The sequence below is a fragment of the Chrysoperla carnea genome, chromosome 1 (assembly GCF_905475395.1).
Source record: "Chrysoperla carnea chromosome 1, inChrCarn1.1, whole genome shotgun sequence".
Lineage (NCBI taxonomy): Eukaryota > Metazoa > Arthropoda > Insecta > Neuroptera > Chrysopidae > Chrysoperla > Chrysoperla carnea.
The window spans coordinates 30351904-30368867 of record NC_058337.1 but is presented as its reverse complement, the minus strand read 5'-3'; the positions used below and the strand labels follow the sequence as shown (position 1 = coordinate 30368867).

Sequence of the window (16964 nt, the reverse complement as noted above, 5' to 3'; positions counted from 1 at the left end):
TAATTTTAATCCCATTTGTTCGATTTATAATTTGAAATAGAAAATTGAATTCAGTAGGTACAATTTATAAGAAATTCGAAGTTTTTTACTATAGCTTTATCTAAATCCGGAGATTATTACATACATACAATATTTTAATTATAATATAATACACTATAATACCTTAAATTCAGAAAAGCACTTTTTATATCATGTATATGAAATATACAAAGGTATACTAAGTTTAGTTCCAAGTTTGTAACGCTTAAAAATATTGATGCTATGAACAAAATTTTGGTATAGGTGTTCATAAAATCACCTAATTAGTCCATTTCCGCTTGTCTGTCTGTGTCGTCTGTCCGTCTGTCATCACGATTACTCAAAAACGAAAAGTGAAATAATGCTGAAATTTTTATAGCGTACTTAGGACGTTAAAAGTGAGGTCGTGTACGTAAATGAGCAGCATAGGTCAATTGGGTCTTGGGTCCATAGGACCCATCTTGTAAACCGTTAGAGATAAAACAAAAATTTAAATTTAAAAAATGTTCCTTATAAGAAAATAAACAACTGTTGTGTTTGAAACATTTTTTCGTAAACATCACTGTTCACCCATGAGAGCGCAAGTTATGCGCAAATTGTATATTATATATTAAATGGGATTATCAGTTATATATGTGTGAAATGTATGTATGTGTAATGTGATAGAGTAATCAACACTGTCTGTACATGGTATTTCAACAATTAACTCAGTCAATTGTTTTCACTTGTTTTACAAGTGTTTAATTTCAGATGTTATGGTCTCTAGAAAGAGAATGATTCAAATATCCTTAAAAAATACAAGGAATAGACACATTTCACTTCGGAAAATTTCACGGAAAGCTGGAATATTTCGCTAACGGTCACTGTTATCGAAAAAATAGTATTTATCAAATTTGAAGATTAGGAAATACAAAAAACACTTTTTTCGTAAGACTAACGGTTTTTAAGAAAATTCTATTCAAAAATTGTAGCGTACAGTATGCACTCGCTAACGGTATCTGTGTGTCTAACATTTGTAATAAAACGCTAAAGGAAATAAGCATTACAAAAAGATTTGAAGGTCAACTTCAAAATTTTTTGGAGAATGAATTAGTTTCATCTCCATATACAATCGGGTCTCTAGCTTGAGCATATAAATTGAAAAGAGTGTAACAAACAAAATAAAACTGCAAACTCTGATGAATTCGATTCAACTGGTTAAACCTAAGGCACGCTGGATACTCGATTGTGTACGACTATCCTTGCCATATTCGACTTATTTAAAACTAGGTAACAATTTTTATTACCACCTAGTTCTTTACAGAAACAAATTATGAGTAACACAAAATGTTGAAAAATCATTTATAACGAAGAAACCCCTTAAATTGTTTCAATAGTGGCAAAAAAACAATTAAACCGCGTTTAATTATTTTCAACGCGCAATAATGGAATGCATGTAATCAAAAGACGACAATTGAACCAAACGACAAGCATGTACATACATTACATTTGAACTTTAAAAATTTAATTCACGTGACCGCGTCAGCTTATCTATAAAAAAAGCAGTAACGCACATTAAGCTTTAAAAGAAAAAAATCAACACACGGAAAATGTTAACTAATAACTATTTGTTGAATAAGCGTAACATTAGACATTTCAACGCAAGGTTAATTTTGCGTTTATTTGATTGGTTGATTCATAAAAAAATTAGACAAACTGATCATTTTTTAAAACCGATTTTATACGAAGCAAAACATTCGTGTATTCCGTAGATAGTTTAAAGGTTTTTTTATGGGGGGTTGAGAGATAAATATTTAGAGACGATATTCTCACGTTGTTTTAAATTTTCTTTTTCCTTTATTGTTAATTTTACTTTATTCGGTAACAAACACACGGGCTTCAAAATGCCAAATAAAAAAAGTGTATGTATTATTGGGTCCGGAAATTGGTAAGTAGGCGCTATTTTTCTTACGTAATTATTTAATTATAAATAAATATATATTTAGTGTACTCTGATTTAATTAATTCAAATTAAGTTCATTAAATTAAATAAATTTACATTAAATTAAATATGTTTATAAAATTATATTTATATGATTTAGAGGTTAGTTAGATGTATTTATTTACTTTTATTTTTTAAGGGAAAAAATATTTTAAATATTTTAGGGGCTCCGCAATTGCAAAAATTGTTGGAGTGAATTGCAAGCGTCTCGATTATTTTGAAGATCGTGTTACAATGTATGTATATGAAGAAATGATTGATGGAAAAAAATTAACTGAAATTATCAATACTACACACGAAAATGTAAAATATCTTCCAGGACACAAACTCCCTGAAAATGTCGTACGTACATATTTTTACTTTATCGATAAGAGTACAGTATTGAACCGCACAATTCAAATAAATATGCTAATTGATAGCGGAAAGATATCTTGCCGCTACGCTCTTATCCTTGTTTTAACCTTGATTTAATTTAATGAATTAATAGTTTAGCAAAATATATTTTAATCTATAATCATGTTCTTTTTTATCAATGAAAACCTACAGTTTTTTTTAAATACTTTAAAATTTGAATTCATTACAGATTTCTGTAATTTTATTGACTGTTATTATTATTAATTTTTAATAATGCATTTTTAATATTGTCCTTAAGCTATAGTCGTTAAGCAAAATAATTACTAGTTTTGATCAACTTTCTAACAATATACTTATACTGGTAAAGTACCTTGAGCTTGTTTTTGAAAAGACCTTTTTTTTACTTTTGGGTATTATACATACAGGTGTTTCAAAAGTATATATAAAATATGAATTAACAAATTAACAATGTAATACAACGTGCCGCTAAATAAACGTTGCCATTTAAAACCTTTATAACTTTTCTATTTTTAATTATAATTACTATGTCTTAAGATAGTATATTAGTAAGGAATTTTTTGTTGTTGTTAAATATAATATGAGCCTTAATTTTGTTAAATATGATTTAATTCTTTATTGCACATTCGTGATCTTTCTATATAAGATTTCACTAATTTTTTTGTTTTCTGGTTCGATTTCCAATAAATAAATAAAATCGTAAGAGTCCATTTTAATGTAGGTAATCTAAATATAATAAAAAATATATTTTGAAGACAAAATTCTCATTTCTGAAAAACAGGCCATTTAGATTGAAAATTTGACATGACGTAATAATTCGCTCTTACTGACCAGTATAGAAAGAGGTCAGTTTCTTGTTCAAATAACAAATAGCGGGAGCGATTGAATTCAATAAATTCAGAATCCAAATAAAATTATTTTTACGCGTTAATTTTGAAAATAAAATTTAATAATTTCGGTTTGATGTTTTGTGTATTGTTTTCTTAAAAATTTGGCAAATATACTTTTCAAAATAATAGGGCAATCGAAAAAAATAAAATAAAAAAGCTACAAAAAATTTAAGTCATTGATAAAATTGAAATAATAGACCCGCTAGGTTTTCTTTATTTAAAAAATGTATTATATGAATATTAATTGTAATGATATAAAGTCCATAGTCAAAAATGGCTCATAGTTTTATTTGAATAAATATATTTTGTTATTCAACTTTGGATTTCTCTAAGTGATAAGATAATGAATAATTTTAAACCAAAGAGTATTTGTAAACTCGTTGATATGTTAATTGACTATTTTGTAAACAAAACAAGAGACGGAGCTGACTGTTGTTTATTGAACTTGCCTGCAGTACAAAGTACGTTCTTACACATCAAGAAGTAACACATTTTATCGATGTGTCAGGAAGGATACAACTATTTTCGATTTATCGACTCAAAAACTTGTTTTATACTTATTCAATTTACGCGAATGAACTAACTTCTGGCGTCAGATGATCGAATACGATCTTTTAGTATTTAGGAACAAGTTGAACCTTTCCAGCATACTAGAAACAACTTTGCTCTACTATAGACCCAAAAAATTATTAATACTCTTATAAAATAACAAATGAAAACCAACAATCAACTGAGTTAATTGTTGAAATACCATGTATAGACAGTGTTGATTACACTGTCGCATTACACATACATAACTAATATTCCAATATAATACAAACTATACAATTTGCGCCCTCACGGGTAAACTGTGATGTTTACGAAAACATGTTTCAAACAAAAGTTGCTTATTTTTTTATAAGGCACATTTTTTACATTTAATCTTTTGTTCTATCTCTAACGATTTACAAGATAAGCCTTACGAATCCAAGATATAATTGACCTATGTTGCTCATTTACGAACTCGACCTTCGACTCGAATTTCAACTTGATATCTCTTTTCGTTTTTGAGTTATCGTGATGACAGACGGACAGACAGACAGACAACCGAAAATGGACTAATAAGATGATTTTATGAATACTAAATTTTGTTCATAGTATCAATATTTTTAAACGTTACAAACTCGGGACTAAACTTAGTATACCTTGATATATATTACATATATACATGGTATAAAAACATACTCACTTCACCCTATCTTTGCTACTTCATCTTACCTTTGGTAGGCTACTAATAATGAATTGATGATCTAGCATAACTCTTCCCTCTATGCTTATAAATCTAAGATTTTAATTAAAATCTTAATCAATTAAAGAAATTTTAGAATAATATATGAACAATTTTAAAGGTTGCTGTACCAGATGTCGTTGAAGCAGCAAAAGTTGCCGATATTTTAATATTTGTTGTGCCACATCAATTTATTCGACCATTGTGTTCATCTTTATTAGGTAAAATTAAACCAACCGCAATTGGATTATCTCTTATCAAGGTTTGTATTTTTTATTATTATTTTAATTTTTACATATGTGTAGTTTTATATTATCAATTCCGAAGGTCACAGTTGCTTTCCTTTGACTAATGATTTGTAGCTTCTTTTACTTTTGTGATAACAATTTGTAACTGATATTGTTGGTGTAATTGGTATTGAGTAAATTCTGACTGAACTAATACTTCATTTTTATTATCACATACATCATGTTATGCACTTACGGTAAACTGATTTAATGCTAATATATTTTGTGTAATATAATATTGGGTGCCTGAATAAACTTACTGGTTTCAATTATCTTTAATTAATTTCATAATAATTTTATGGCTACCTTTTATTAAAGACTTGAAAATTAACTCGAAAAAAATTATTTTAATATTTTAACGAGTTGTCTATTATCAAGAAGTTCTTTTTAAATTTAACAAATGACACAGGTCGCAAAAAACATATTTTTTTCAGTTGCATAAATTATAAACTAAACTTATGTAGACTTACGTGCTGCCCAAAATTGTTTGGTCAGCCGAGCAAGCCTGAGATTAACATCATTGTAGATGTTTACTTCAGCTTAAGGTGAACGACTCGAGAAAAACCATGTTCTAATATCTAAATCTGCCAGCTTTCAATGTTCTCCTACCTTGCCCCATATTAGAATCATTAGAAAGTAAAAAATTTGTGAGAAATCATCACCGAGAACGGACGGCTTTATACTTTTTCCTTAGGCATACTCAACACGAAATCTTAGCAGATAAAATTATCCCAAAAGGATTATATTTGAAACGACTTAGTCAACAATCCTAAAAAAAAATCCTAATTTCACGAAGCCAGAAACACTGCATTAAGTTAATTTTTCGTTTATTTAAGAGTTATTAAATAAGTTATGGAAAAATTTTGATTTGTGCATCTTAAATAAAATTTTCTTTATTATTCATAGGGATTCGACAAAGCCGAAGGCGGTGGAATTGACTTAATTTCAAGCATTATTACAAGACAATTGAAAATTGCATGTGCTGTATTAATGGGTGCAAATTTAGCTAATGAAGTTGCTGAAGAAAAATTCTGTGAAACAACTATTGGTTGCCGTGATAAAAAACTCTCACCTCTTTTACGAGATCTTATTCAAACAGACAATTTCCGGGTAACTGTTGTTGATGACACCGATGCTGTTGAAGTTTGTGGTGCTTTAAAGGTTAGTTGTTTCTAAAAGAACCCTACAGAATCCTTATAGAAAATGGCTCTTGTTGGAATTAGGAAATGCAAGTTCTTGAAAAAAAGTATAATAAGTCAAAAGGCCTTTTAATAAATCCAAAACTCAAAATTATATGTGTGGTGAATATACAAAAGCTAGTAGTGCACTAGCTTGTGCACAAACATTTTTGTTTTTTTTCAACTTTCAGGTAAAATATCTTGAAAACTAAGGTCTTTTGAGTTTTGATTTTATTTTCTTCAAGAACTAATATTTCCCAGAAAATTTAACCGAGAGGCATTTGTCATAATAATTTTGAGAGATCCTTTACATAATAAATTATTACATATATAGTGTAACAATGGTTTGTTTTTCAAATTTTCTATAGAATATTGTAGCATGCGGTGCTGGTTTTGTCGATGGATTGGGATTGGGTGATAATACAAAAGCAGCTGTAATTCGTATAGGATTAATGGAAATGATTAAATTCGTTGATGTGTTTTACCCTGGTTGTAAATTGGCTACGTTTTTTGAAAGTTGTGGTGTAGCTGATTTAATTACAACTTGTTATGGTGGACGTAATCGTCGTGTTTCAGAAGCTTTTGCCAAAACTGGCAAATCAATTCGTGAACTTGAGGAAGAAATGCTTAACGGACAAAAATTACAGGGACCATTCACTGCCGAAGAAGTCAATTATATGTTGAAAAATAAAAATATGGAAGCCTCGTTAGTATCTCGATTATATCGTGTGTTTATAAATGTCTGACTTTTATACAATCACATTTACATGATTCTCCAATTCTGACTTTTTTGACATATTGTTTAACGCATAATTTTCAAAACGATCAAATAGTATTCTTTATTGACTTCTATCCTGGAAAAAATATTTACTTAATGGACCAAAACACGAATGATCACTTTGTACTCGTAAACAATCCATACATTTATAAAATGATTCATCATAATATTTTTAAATTGCACGATTGTTTTTACAAATACCCGATGTTTAACAGATCTTGTAACAAACCAAAAAAGTTATATTTTTATTGATCTTAAAACAGTCAGGCATTTATATCGGTTTCGTTTATTGTGTTATTAAATAAATTATAATCTAATTTTTATTCTTAATTTTCAGTTTTCCATTGTTTACTGCTATACATAAAATTTGTACAGGACAGATTCCAGTAAATGTTTTTATTGATCAAATTCGCTGTAACCCAGATACTGTGTAAGATAATCCCCTCTTAATTTGTTTTCTATGACTTTCTTATTTTGTTCTTTAACCATTTTCTAGTTGCATTTTAATAACCAAATTATTTTTTTTAAATACGTTTTTAATAACTATGTAGTAGTTGTGAATTACTGACGTCAAAATTTAACTTATATTTGAATTTAGCAAATATAGAAAAGTTAAATTCCTCTCACATGGCTTCTATCAATTTAAATTTTTGAAGTTCAATCGAGTTTAATAAATTGTACAGTTTAATTATTAAATTAATAGTGATTAGGTTTAATCACAAAATTAGGTTACATCACTTTGAAGTGAATATTGAGATTGCTCTTCATTTATTATTTAAAGTTATCTTAAAATTTTAATTTCCTTATCTAAAAATAGGTATAAAAAAAATCCGTAATTTGTATTGTAAATGAGATTGTTAAATTGAAAACCAAACCTTTTTAAACTTTAATATTTTAATGGTTATCTAGTCCATGAAGCGTAGGTATCTAGTCCATCTTTCGGCGTTGTGCAAATACTACTCTATTACGTTTAAAGATAAAATTTCTGCTTTAAGACTCCTCATAGGAGAATGGAGTAGGTCAGCTTTACTTGATCTGGGTCAACTTGGTCAGATTTGCTAGTTTCATTTTCTTTTTCCAATGCGCATTAAGTGCGCTCAATAACGTAATTATAACTATACTCTATTTATCAACAAACAAAAATCTGGTAAAGTCAATTCTGGTTTTAATTTTTGAATAAAAAAATTTCAGAGTTTGTGTACAACCAGGTTGCGTTAAATGCGCACGCGGGGATCACTACTATTGATTAAATCGCTACAAAAATCTTTTAAAATTCCAGAGCAAAATTTTGATTTAGTTTTTTCATTTGCACGCTTCATTTTATATCCCGACAACCTCAAATTACTGAAAAACAAAAGAGAGGGGCAGTGAATTAAAGCATCGTATTAATTGTCAAGTCATCAATTACATATTAAAACGAATAAAATGTTTAATTTTTTTTTAATTTCAAAGTGATATAACCGATCCTTAGTAAAATTTCCAACATTGGAATGTTAATATATACGCAAATTTTTAAATGAAACAAATTGTTACCAAAAAAAGACTAGTAAATTAATCACAGTACAAACTATTGTAAATATTAAACAAAAAAGTGTATTATTTTTTTAAAAGAATTTTATTAACTGTTAATTAGATGAATAAACTTTTTATAGCATGTACAGTTTTCTGCCATATATACAAAATGGACAATTGTTAATAAAAAATTGATCAAAATCAAATTCTAAATTTTGAAAAACTGTGTGTTTTTGTTACTTGTGACCTATTTACGCAAATACTGCTATAATCATAATTTAATTATTTTCATTAATTTTGTTTTTAGGATTTTTGCTCCCAAAAATATTGGAATTTATTAATAATACTTCTCTAATATTCAATACGCACTCCTATATCCAATCATTCTTTCATTCCCAAATGTATGTTGTTTTTCTGTATTATTAATAATATCATAAAATCGCCTATTAACTATTATTAGATTAATTTCAGGTCTAATATGATTTCGACATTCCATTTATCTTGAATAGCCATATAATATAATTAACTCAATAATTTCGGTTTTATCATATATGCATTATTTATGATTTCCATTTACAATGAATGGTATATCATTGTGCCTGGGACTTATTCTACGTCTGGAAAAGTTCCATAATATGATTTTTTCGTTTTTATGCTCATACAGATTTGCGAGATATTGATATGAATATTACACCAAATTTAGTTATTGCTTTGCAAACTGTATAAACCTAAAAACGGATTATTTTATTTATTGAAATTTAATTTATGATTAATACTCCTAATTAAGATAAATTTTGGATTTATATTGTACAAAGAAATTAAGATGAAACAAAATAAGCTTGCAGTATTATTTTGAAAAATTCAAATTTAACATTGTACATAATTTTTATTATACCTATTGGGTGTGAAAAACTGAAACAAAAATAACTTTCCGAGTTCGCATTTACGATGAAAATTATTTCAGACAAAATTGGTTTAAATTAAAGGTCGCCTATAGTAACTTTAAATTTGATCTTTACTTTCAGGATCATTTAAATGTCAACTTCTGTTGAGAGATAAAAATATGGAAAACCGAATAGATTCGGGAAAATAATGCTTTTCATTCCATTTCTGATAGTGGTAAGAGATAGAGGAATAATTTTAACTGAAAATTTGGCCTTCGTAAACTAAATATTTCGCAGAAGCCGAATAACAAAACAATATTAATAATGGGTAGAATTAATGGTTTATCATTGTGCCTATTTTGCATTCAATTTCTATTGAATCTATTCGATTTTCGTAATCATTTTCCTAACTAAAATATAACTTTTTTTTATATGGAACAACTTTCTAATTTAAAAGTTTTTTATCTCTCATAAGATTATCTTTCACGTAAGAACTTTTTGCTGTGGAATTTTTTTTTCATAAAAAATGATCCTGAAAAATAATTTATGTTTCCATTTTTTTCGTATCTCCGAATACATTGAACCGTTAGAGATTTTGATGAATTTGAGTTGTAAAAAAGTTGTAACTGGAAAGTAAACAGTATATAATTATTTTCCGTCTAAATACGAATCGCTTACCTTGTTTCATCTTCTTCATGATCTTAACAATTGACATTATTTCATCCTCTAAAATAATTAATATATACCTTAACAATACATGTGCATGTCGCTAACCACAACATTTGTCATTTTCTTTTTTTACAGACATCAGAGTGATATATTGTTGCATACTTCTTCCAAATTGTAATATTTATTTGCAACTCATCTGCTGTGCATTGGACTTTGTGTGCGTGTGTGTCTCGTATTGTTTTATTTGTAATTGGAAATAAAAATGGTGTGGAAAAGTACAATAAAAATCATGATGCCAAATTACTGAAATTCATAAATATTGTAAATATCTATACCACATTTTGTGATAAGAATGTGTTTTTTTTGTTTACTAAACAAAATAATGGCTTTTGAAACTTTTTTTATACGTTTCTTTATTTGTATATAATTATTGTGTTTTTATGTTTTATAAAATGTTAATAATAATAGGTGTTCAAAATTGTTTTACAATCGTTTATTTTTTAATTTATAATTAGCTATGATTAGAGCCCACGAGCCCACAAATTTGAATAAAATCTTTCAGGTAATGAGGCGATGAAAGCATGTTTTATTATCCAATGAACATACTTTCAATTAATTTTTTACTTGAAAAACTAACTATGCACAACAATATAAATTTTTTAGTTTTTTGGATTTTAGACAGATAGTGACAGAAAAAAATATTCAATCCCAATGACCAATCTCCTTATTTGGAGACTATCTTTTTTGAGGTACACACTTTGCGACCATAGGGGGATAGGTTCTTAACATTATCAAAAACAAAAATCCAAGAAAGTTGCCCCGGAACGATCTTTTTTGGCTGCAACAGGCCAATAACTGTTTACAGAACTTTTTAATTATAAATTAGTTTTGAGCCAATACACGACCCTGTATCTTTACCATTTCTCTAGTTATAAGCAATTGAAGTTTTGAAATTGACAAATTTTTTCCTCGAAAACGGCGGGGATGGGGGAGATGATAATAGTATAAATATCTACAAAAGATAAAAAAATAAATTTTTTTACTAACTCGCCTGGCAGTAATTGCAGAATTAACGTTTTGGACATTTTTCATTTCACACGCCAAAAAAGATCGTTCCATGACAAATTTTTGTGCATCTTTTGGATTTTTGTTTTTGATAACATTAAGAACCCACTTCTCTTGGTTGTGTACCTCAGAAAAGCTAATCTCGTTTTTTAACTGATAGGGGTACTGGCCTATAATAATGATAAAGGACATACATACAGATACAAGCTATTGATGCATATAGTTAAAAATTAACATATGTTTGTAAAATAAAGAGAAGAAATTTTTTACAGTCTGCCATTCGTTTGAATCAAACCCTGGTGGAAAAAATATTTGAAAAAAGAATAAGTCTTAGGAAACTCTGAAAAAGTCTTAGAAACTTTAAAAAAGTATTAAGAACTCTGAATAACTCTGAATTAGACTAGTCCGAAAACGTTGAGAAATTCAAAGTTCCTAAGACTTTTGCAGAATTTCTTATTCTTTCTTCGAATATTTTTTCCACCAGGGAAGGCAAGACTGTACAAACTTGACTTACAAAAAATGAAATTTTTAGTGTATTCACCAGATTATAAAAAGTTGTTCTCATTGTTTTACAAACAAATGTTAATTTTGTATGTTTTTTTAAAATTTTTTCGGTAACAGGTTAAAGTACTCTCAAAAACAAAACTCGTAATATAGTAAAATATCTTTGAATGCTATCGAATGAGAGAAGTATAATCCGACACTGGTATGCTAAATTCGATAATTGATGAGACTCGCGGTTCACACTGAGTCTGTCTGTGTTTCAGACTGTAATCAGACAACATATTGAGGTGTGGGTGCAGTGAGTCTCATAACAACTGCCGAATTTAGCTACCAGTGTTGGTTTATGCTACTCTCATTGGAGAGCATTCAAAGATATTCTGGAGCTATATAATGCCGGTTTTCCACTAAACGACAAACAAAACTCAAACTGCAACAAAACTATAACAAAAACAATACTGAAACTGAAATAGCCATTACATTGTCAGTCTCTAAGAAGTTTTTAAAAAATTGCAGTTTTGTTTTTTCGGCTTGTTTTTATTTATCTGTTTAGTGGAAAACCGGCATTACTAAAGGGTTGTCTACTGTATTACGAGTTTTGTTATTGAGTATTCACATTATCAACATGTGGGGGTATGCCGACATAGTAGCTCACATAAAACAGGTAATTGTGTAATAGAAAATAAGTATTACCGGTCCATATTTTTTTATCTTAAAACATCGTTTTAATCTTAATTTATCGTTGACTATCGTTGTTAATTTATCGCTGACTAAATATGTCGACTACACGCAGTATCCAGTTTAACTACAGTCTCTACTCTCCAAGCAAGCATAATCCAGTTTGTTTTCCTCATATCTACCCTCCGTGAATGAACTACGCCATCATGTAAGTTTACCCTTGTATAATGTATGTTGCCAAATTTCTTGTCTCACAAATTATAATAACGTTTTTATTTGGATGTATGTGTTAAATAAGAAATCTGGTAACAGACAAGAACAGACATATGTGATGACGTATAACTATTTTGGTCTAGAGTATTAATGGAACTAGTAATTATAAGTATTAATTTTATTTCAATCATTTTACAGAGAACCACCCTATGTACCTGATGAATAATTAAAGAAAATTGTAAATAGATACATATTAAAATTAGAGTATAATAAAAAGACAATCTATTGCCGTTATATAACATTATTGTATCGGCATTGTAAATAAATATTTAATCAATTGTTTGTATTTTTTATTAAATTAAAATATCCCAATAAGAACTTTTCCACAAAATGGACAAGGTTACACGATCCAAAAAGAGTTTTAAACGGGAACGCATATAATATCGATATATAGAGTGTTGAATGCCTATAGAATTATAGTCCCTGATAATTGCCTTTAATACTACCGGGAACCATGGCCATTAAAGTATGGCCTGTGTTATCTCCAAATTCGATATTTGTAGCTTTACAACATGGCCATTATATATTGTCATAGTTAGAATCTTTTTTTTTGGGAAATTCTGCATATTCGTTTAACTATAAGTTTTCTTGGAGAAATAAAATAAAAAAATCTTAAGTTGATGATAAATATTACTACCATAGCTAAAATTTTGCTAATGAAGTTAATTATATATTTAGCTAACATTGTTCGAAAATAATTTATTAATTCATAATGCCCAAAATTAATTTATTTGAAGGGTTAATAAATATTTTAATTTCCAATTATTTGAAATATTTATCATGATTATAATTCTTTCGAAAAACAAATGTTTCTGTTTGAGTTGAAGTCTTGATTTCCATCATCAATAGACCTAGAGCGGATACAGAAGTTTATTTACGCTAGCTTTGTGCACCTTTTCTTTTAGATTTTTAATCCCTGAAGAAATTTTAAAAAAAATTTTCTAATGAACAAAAACTAAAACTCATTTAGTTGTTAGTTTGATAACCGCTAATTTTGTGTTAATAGGATACCAAATTGCTCTGGCAGATGATCTACAAGAAGACTATGCTATTTTAAAACAATTCTTGACGTCCATGTAAATATAATGAGTTGAAGGCAAATTAACTTATTTATTTGAAGGAAGCTTTTCATATATTGAAATAGCCTTACGCATATTTCTGTTACGTACTGAAAAGAACAAAAAACAACTGAAAACAAACAATTGACTGAGTTAACTATTGAAATACCATGTTTAGACAGTGTTGATGACGCAATCGTTTTTTTTTAACGTCGCGTAAATAAAAAAAGATATCCACTTTTAAATAGCCACACACACATAACTGATATTCCTATATTAATACATACTATAAAAATTGCACCTAATTAGCGGCCTCGTGGGTAAACAGTGATGTTTACAAAAAAATGTTTAAAACAAAAGTGGTTTATTTTTTTATAAGGAACATTTTCTACATTTAAACTTTTGTTCTATCTCTAACGGTTTACAAGATGGGTCCTCTGGACTCAAGACCCAATTGACCTATATTGCTCATTTACGAACTCGACCTCACTTTTTATGTCCTGAGTACGCTATGAAAATTTCATCATGATATCTCTTTTCGTTTTTGAGTTATCGTGTTGACAGACAGACGGACAGACAATCGGAAATGGAATAATTAGGTGATTCTATGAACACCTATCCTAAAATTTTTTTCGTAGCATCAATATTTTTAAGCGTTACAAACTTGGGACTAAACTTAATATACTATGTATATTTCATATATACATGGTATAATTATCTACGTTCCCGTTTAAGCGAATAATAATAATTTTAATATAGAAGCTGAATTGACAAAATCCTTAATGATAGTACCATTGAAGAATTTAATTACCAATATTTCCATAAAAAAGGGTGTTTATTTCTTTAGTTTTTGCATTTATTATCATCATTCTTAGTCCACATCAACACACTGCTGGCATTTTATTTTATGATTAAAAGTGTTGCTCTTTTTCTGTTAATTTATGGGACGCCAAACTCTACAGGGCGCTGAATATTAAAATACGCCACTAGGCGGATAATGCGATAAAAAATTATAGATTATTTTCCAGTGATAAGTGATTTTTATACCATGTATATATGAAATATACATAGTATATTAAGTTTAGTCCCAAGTTTCTAACGCTTAAAAATAATGATGATAGGAAAAAAATGTTGTCATAGGTGTTCAATAAATCACCTAATTAGTCCATTTCCGGTTGTCCGTCCGTCCGTCCGTCTGTGGACACGATAACTCAAAAACGAAAAAAGATATCGAGCTGAAATTTTTCAGCGTACGCAGGACGTAAGAAGTGAGGTCAAGTTCGTAAATGAGCATCATAGGTCAATTGGGTCTTGGGTCCATAGGACCCATCTTGTAAACCGTTAGAGATAGAACAAAAGTTTAAATGTAAAAAATGTTCCCCATTGTTTTCACTTGTTAATACTCCTTTTATTTATTTGGGCTACTGTATATTCATAATAAACAAAATGACTCAAGCGTAAAACAATAACATTTATTTCTAAAAACATTTTAACGAATTCATATACATCACTACGTAAACATATGCAGTTTTGGATGACATTTTGACATAAAACCATTATAAAAATCTTTGCTTTTCATTGGTTTTCGCCCATGAACAATTAATTCATTTACTACAATCCACTTTCCATCTTTGCACTGTATTCGTAAATGATTGTGGTTTTTACTATAATATACGTAGCCGGGAATATTCGAAATTTGTGAACTGGGATTATTTGTAAATTGTGAGCTTGATTCCGTATTTAAACGTCCAACATCGATAAATTTTACAGGAATTCCTTTCCAAGTACAATGCAAATGATACAATCCTTTTAATGCACGATATAAATTGTAGATGGTATTCGAATCCATCATCAACCAATTAATTCGAGATGATTGAATGTTTATTCGGGGTGCTAAAAATAAAAAGAATAATATCAAAAAAATGGCATTTGAGTACATTTTCTGAAAAGGCATCTATTTTCGGAAAAGTCCAGTCAGTAAGTTAAGAATTAACAATCAAATAGATTTTTTGTAGAACGCATCCTTTTTTTAATGATAATGTGCATTGAGAATTTAAATTCGGAAGGGTGACTCTTTCCGTTAATCGTTTTGCAGTCTATTCTTACCATATGTAACGCCATTTTCTGGTTGTGGAGTCGCATTTTTTATACAAGTTGGTAGTTCCTTAATTGTATCCACAAGTAAACTAGCTCCTATATTCGCTAATTCCTTGGTTAATTGATCTTGAGTCGTATTGTCAGTAATTTCAATTGATTTTTGTTTAATAATTTCTCCTAAGTCAAATTTATGTGGTTGAATACGCATTATCGTAACTCCTGTAACTTCATCTCCTGATGCCAAAGCGTGAATTATAGGAGCAGCACCTCTCCAGCGTGGTAACAAACTTGCATGAACGTTAATCATCCCCCTTTGAAATAAACAGTTTAATTAAACCATAATTTTTATTACGCCTTCAATTTCCAAGGTGTATACCTACAAGGGGAATTCATGAATAATAGATTTAGGAATTAATTTTCCAAATGATACAACAACTCCAATATCGAACTTCTGGTCTACATTTCCACATGGCCAGTTATGAAATTGTATTTTATTTGAAACTGCATACCTCTGTACCGGATTCGCTTTATTCTTAACTGAAGTTACAACTTCTAACTGATTGATAACACTCCCTTCTCTGCTAGAATAAAAATTTTAAGATTAAAGCCTTAACTCGAAAAAAACTTTTCTATTTAAATTATCAACAAAGTGAACTAACCATGTTGAGTATAATTTGTCTAAACTGCATACTGAAAATTCATCGGTTCCAAAAAACATAACCTTCCAAGGTGGTTTTAAATTTAAATTTGTCTGTGAACTGTGCTGGCGAATCCATTTTTTATAATATTTTGTAATTTTCAAAAAATGTTTTATATGCGATTTATAATTCATTAACATAATTCTATTTTATAATCACTCAATGTTAAATATTGAGGTTATAATTTACATTCAGAAATCCTGGTAGTAATTGATAGCGGTATATTTTAAAACTAGGAAAATTGTTATATTGTTACCAATTTTAAAATTTGCTAAAAATTTATTCGAATTATGAATTAATTTTTAAGAATTATTTAAATTTTTAGAATATTTTTTTAGATTGCCCATTTTCATCACATCGAGATCCATGTTAAATATTTTGCATCATACTTTTTCATTTCGTATGCTAAATGAGAAAAATTTCACTTGTTTCCTTGCCATTCAAACTTAGAAATTCTAGCGCTCTTTTGTCAATCAATGATTTAGAATTTTATTCCTCCCTGGTGGAAAACATATTTGAAAAAAGAATAAGTCTTAATAAGTCTTAGGAAACTCTGAAAAAGTCTTAGAAACTTTAAAAAAGTATTAAGAACTCTGAATAACTCTGAATTAGACTAGTCCGAAAACGTTTAGAAATTCAAAGTTCCTAAGACTTTTTCAGAAGTTCTTATTCTTTCTTCAAATATTTTTTCCACTAGGGCTGCTATTCTTTTTTTTTACTTATAAATAATAATGTCTAAGATAATAATATATTTGGAC

At 28.6% G+C, this 16964-nt stretch overlaps 2 protein-coding genes across 3 annotated transcripts; one reads left to right on the top strand and one right to left on the bottom strand.

The window, feature by feature from the left end:
* The first annotated feature begins 1772 nt into the window (after positions 1-1772).
* Positions 1773-12631, top strand: LOC123296614 (glycerol-3-phosphate dehydrogenase [NAD(+)], cytoplasmic). 2 transcript variants are annotated; one of them, XM_044878172.1, is made up of 7 exons: positions 1773-1945; positions 2164-2341; positions 4650-4790; positions 5722-5976; positions 6362-6699; positions 7109-7201; positions 12492-12631. In XM_044878172.1, the coding sequence occupies exons 1-7, from the start codon at positions 1902-1904 to the stop codon at positions 12517-12519; spliced, it is 1077 nt and encodes a 358-aa protein (XP_044734107.1). In that variant the 5' UTR covers positions 1773-1901; the 3' UTR covers positions 12520-12631. The 2 variants fall into 2 exon arrangements, with proteins under 2 accessions (XP_044734107.1, XP_044734098.1); XM_044878163.1 differs by lacking the exon at positions 12492-12631 and adding an exon at positions 9972-10150.
* Positions 12632-14889: 2258 nt separating this feature from the next.
* On the bottom strand, positions 14890-16380 carry LOC123305266 (methionyl-tRNA formyltransferase, mitochondrial). The gene is made up of 4 exons (XM_044886932.1): positions 16168-16380; positions 15889-16089; positions 15518-15819; positions 14890-15304 (listed from the first exon to the last, which is right to left on the bottom strand). The coding sequence occupies exons 1-4, from the start codon at positions 16344-16346 to the stop codon at positions 14922-14924; spliced, it is 1065 nt and encodes a 354-aa protein (XP_044742867.1). The 5' UTR covers positions 16347-16380; the 3' UTR covers positions 14890-14921.
* Between the last annotated feature and the right edge of the window lie 584 nt (positions 16381-16964).

Coding starts and splice junctions, on each gene's coding strand:
- LOC123305266 (XM_044886932.1), bottom strand. CDS start 16,346: ATGTTAATGAATTATAAATCGCATATAAAACATTTTTTGAAAATTACA. Junction 16,090..16,167: donor GACAAATTATACTCAACATG/GTTAGTTCACTT, acceptor TTTTTATTCTAG/CAGAGAAGGGAGTGTTATCA. Junction 15,305..15,517: donor AGAAAATGGCGTTACATATG/GTAAGAATAGAC, acceptor TTTTATTTTTAG/CACCCCGAATAAACATTCAA.
- LOC123296614 (XM_044878163.1), top strand. CDS start 1,902: ATGCCAAATAAAAAAAGTGTATGTATTATTGGGTCCGGAAATTG. Junction 2,342..4,649: donor ACAAACTCCCTGAAAATGTC/GTACGTACATAT, acceptor ACAATTTTAAAG/GTTGCTGTACCAGATGTCGT. Junction 4,791..5,721: donor TTGGATTATCTCTTATCAAG/GTTTGTATTTTT, acceptor TATTATTCATAG/GGATTCGACAAAGCCGAAGG.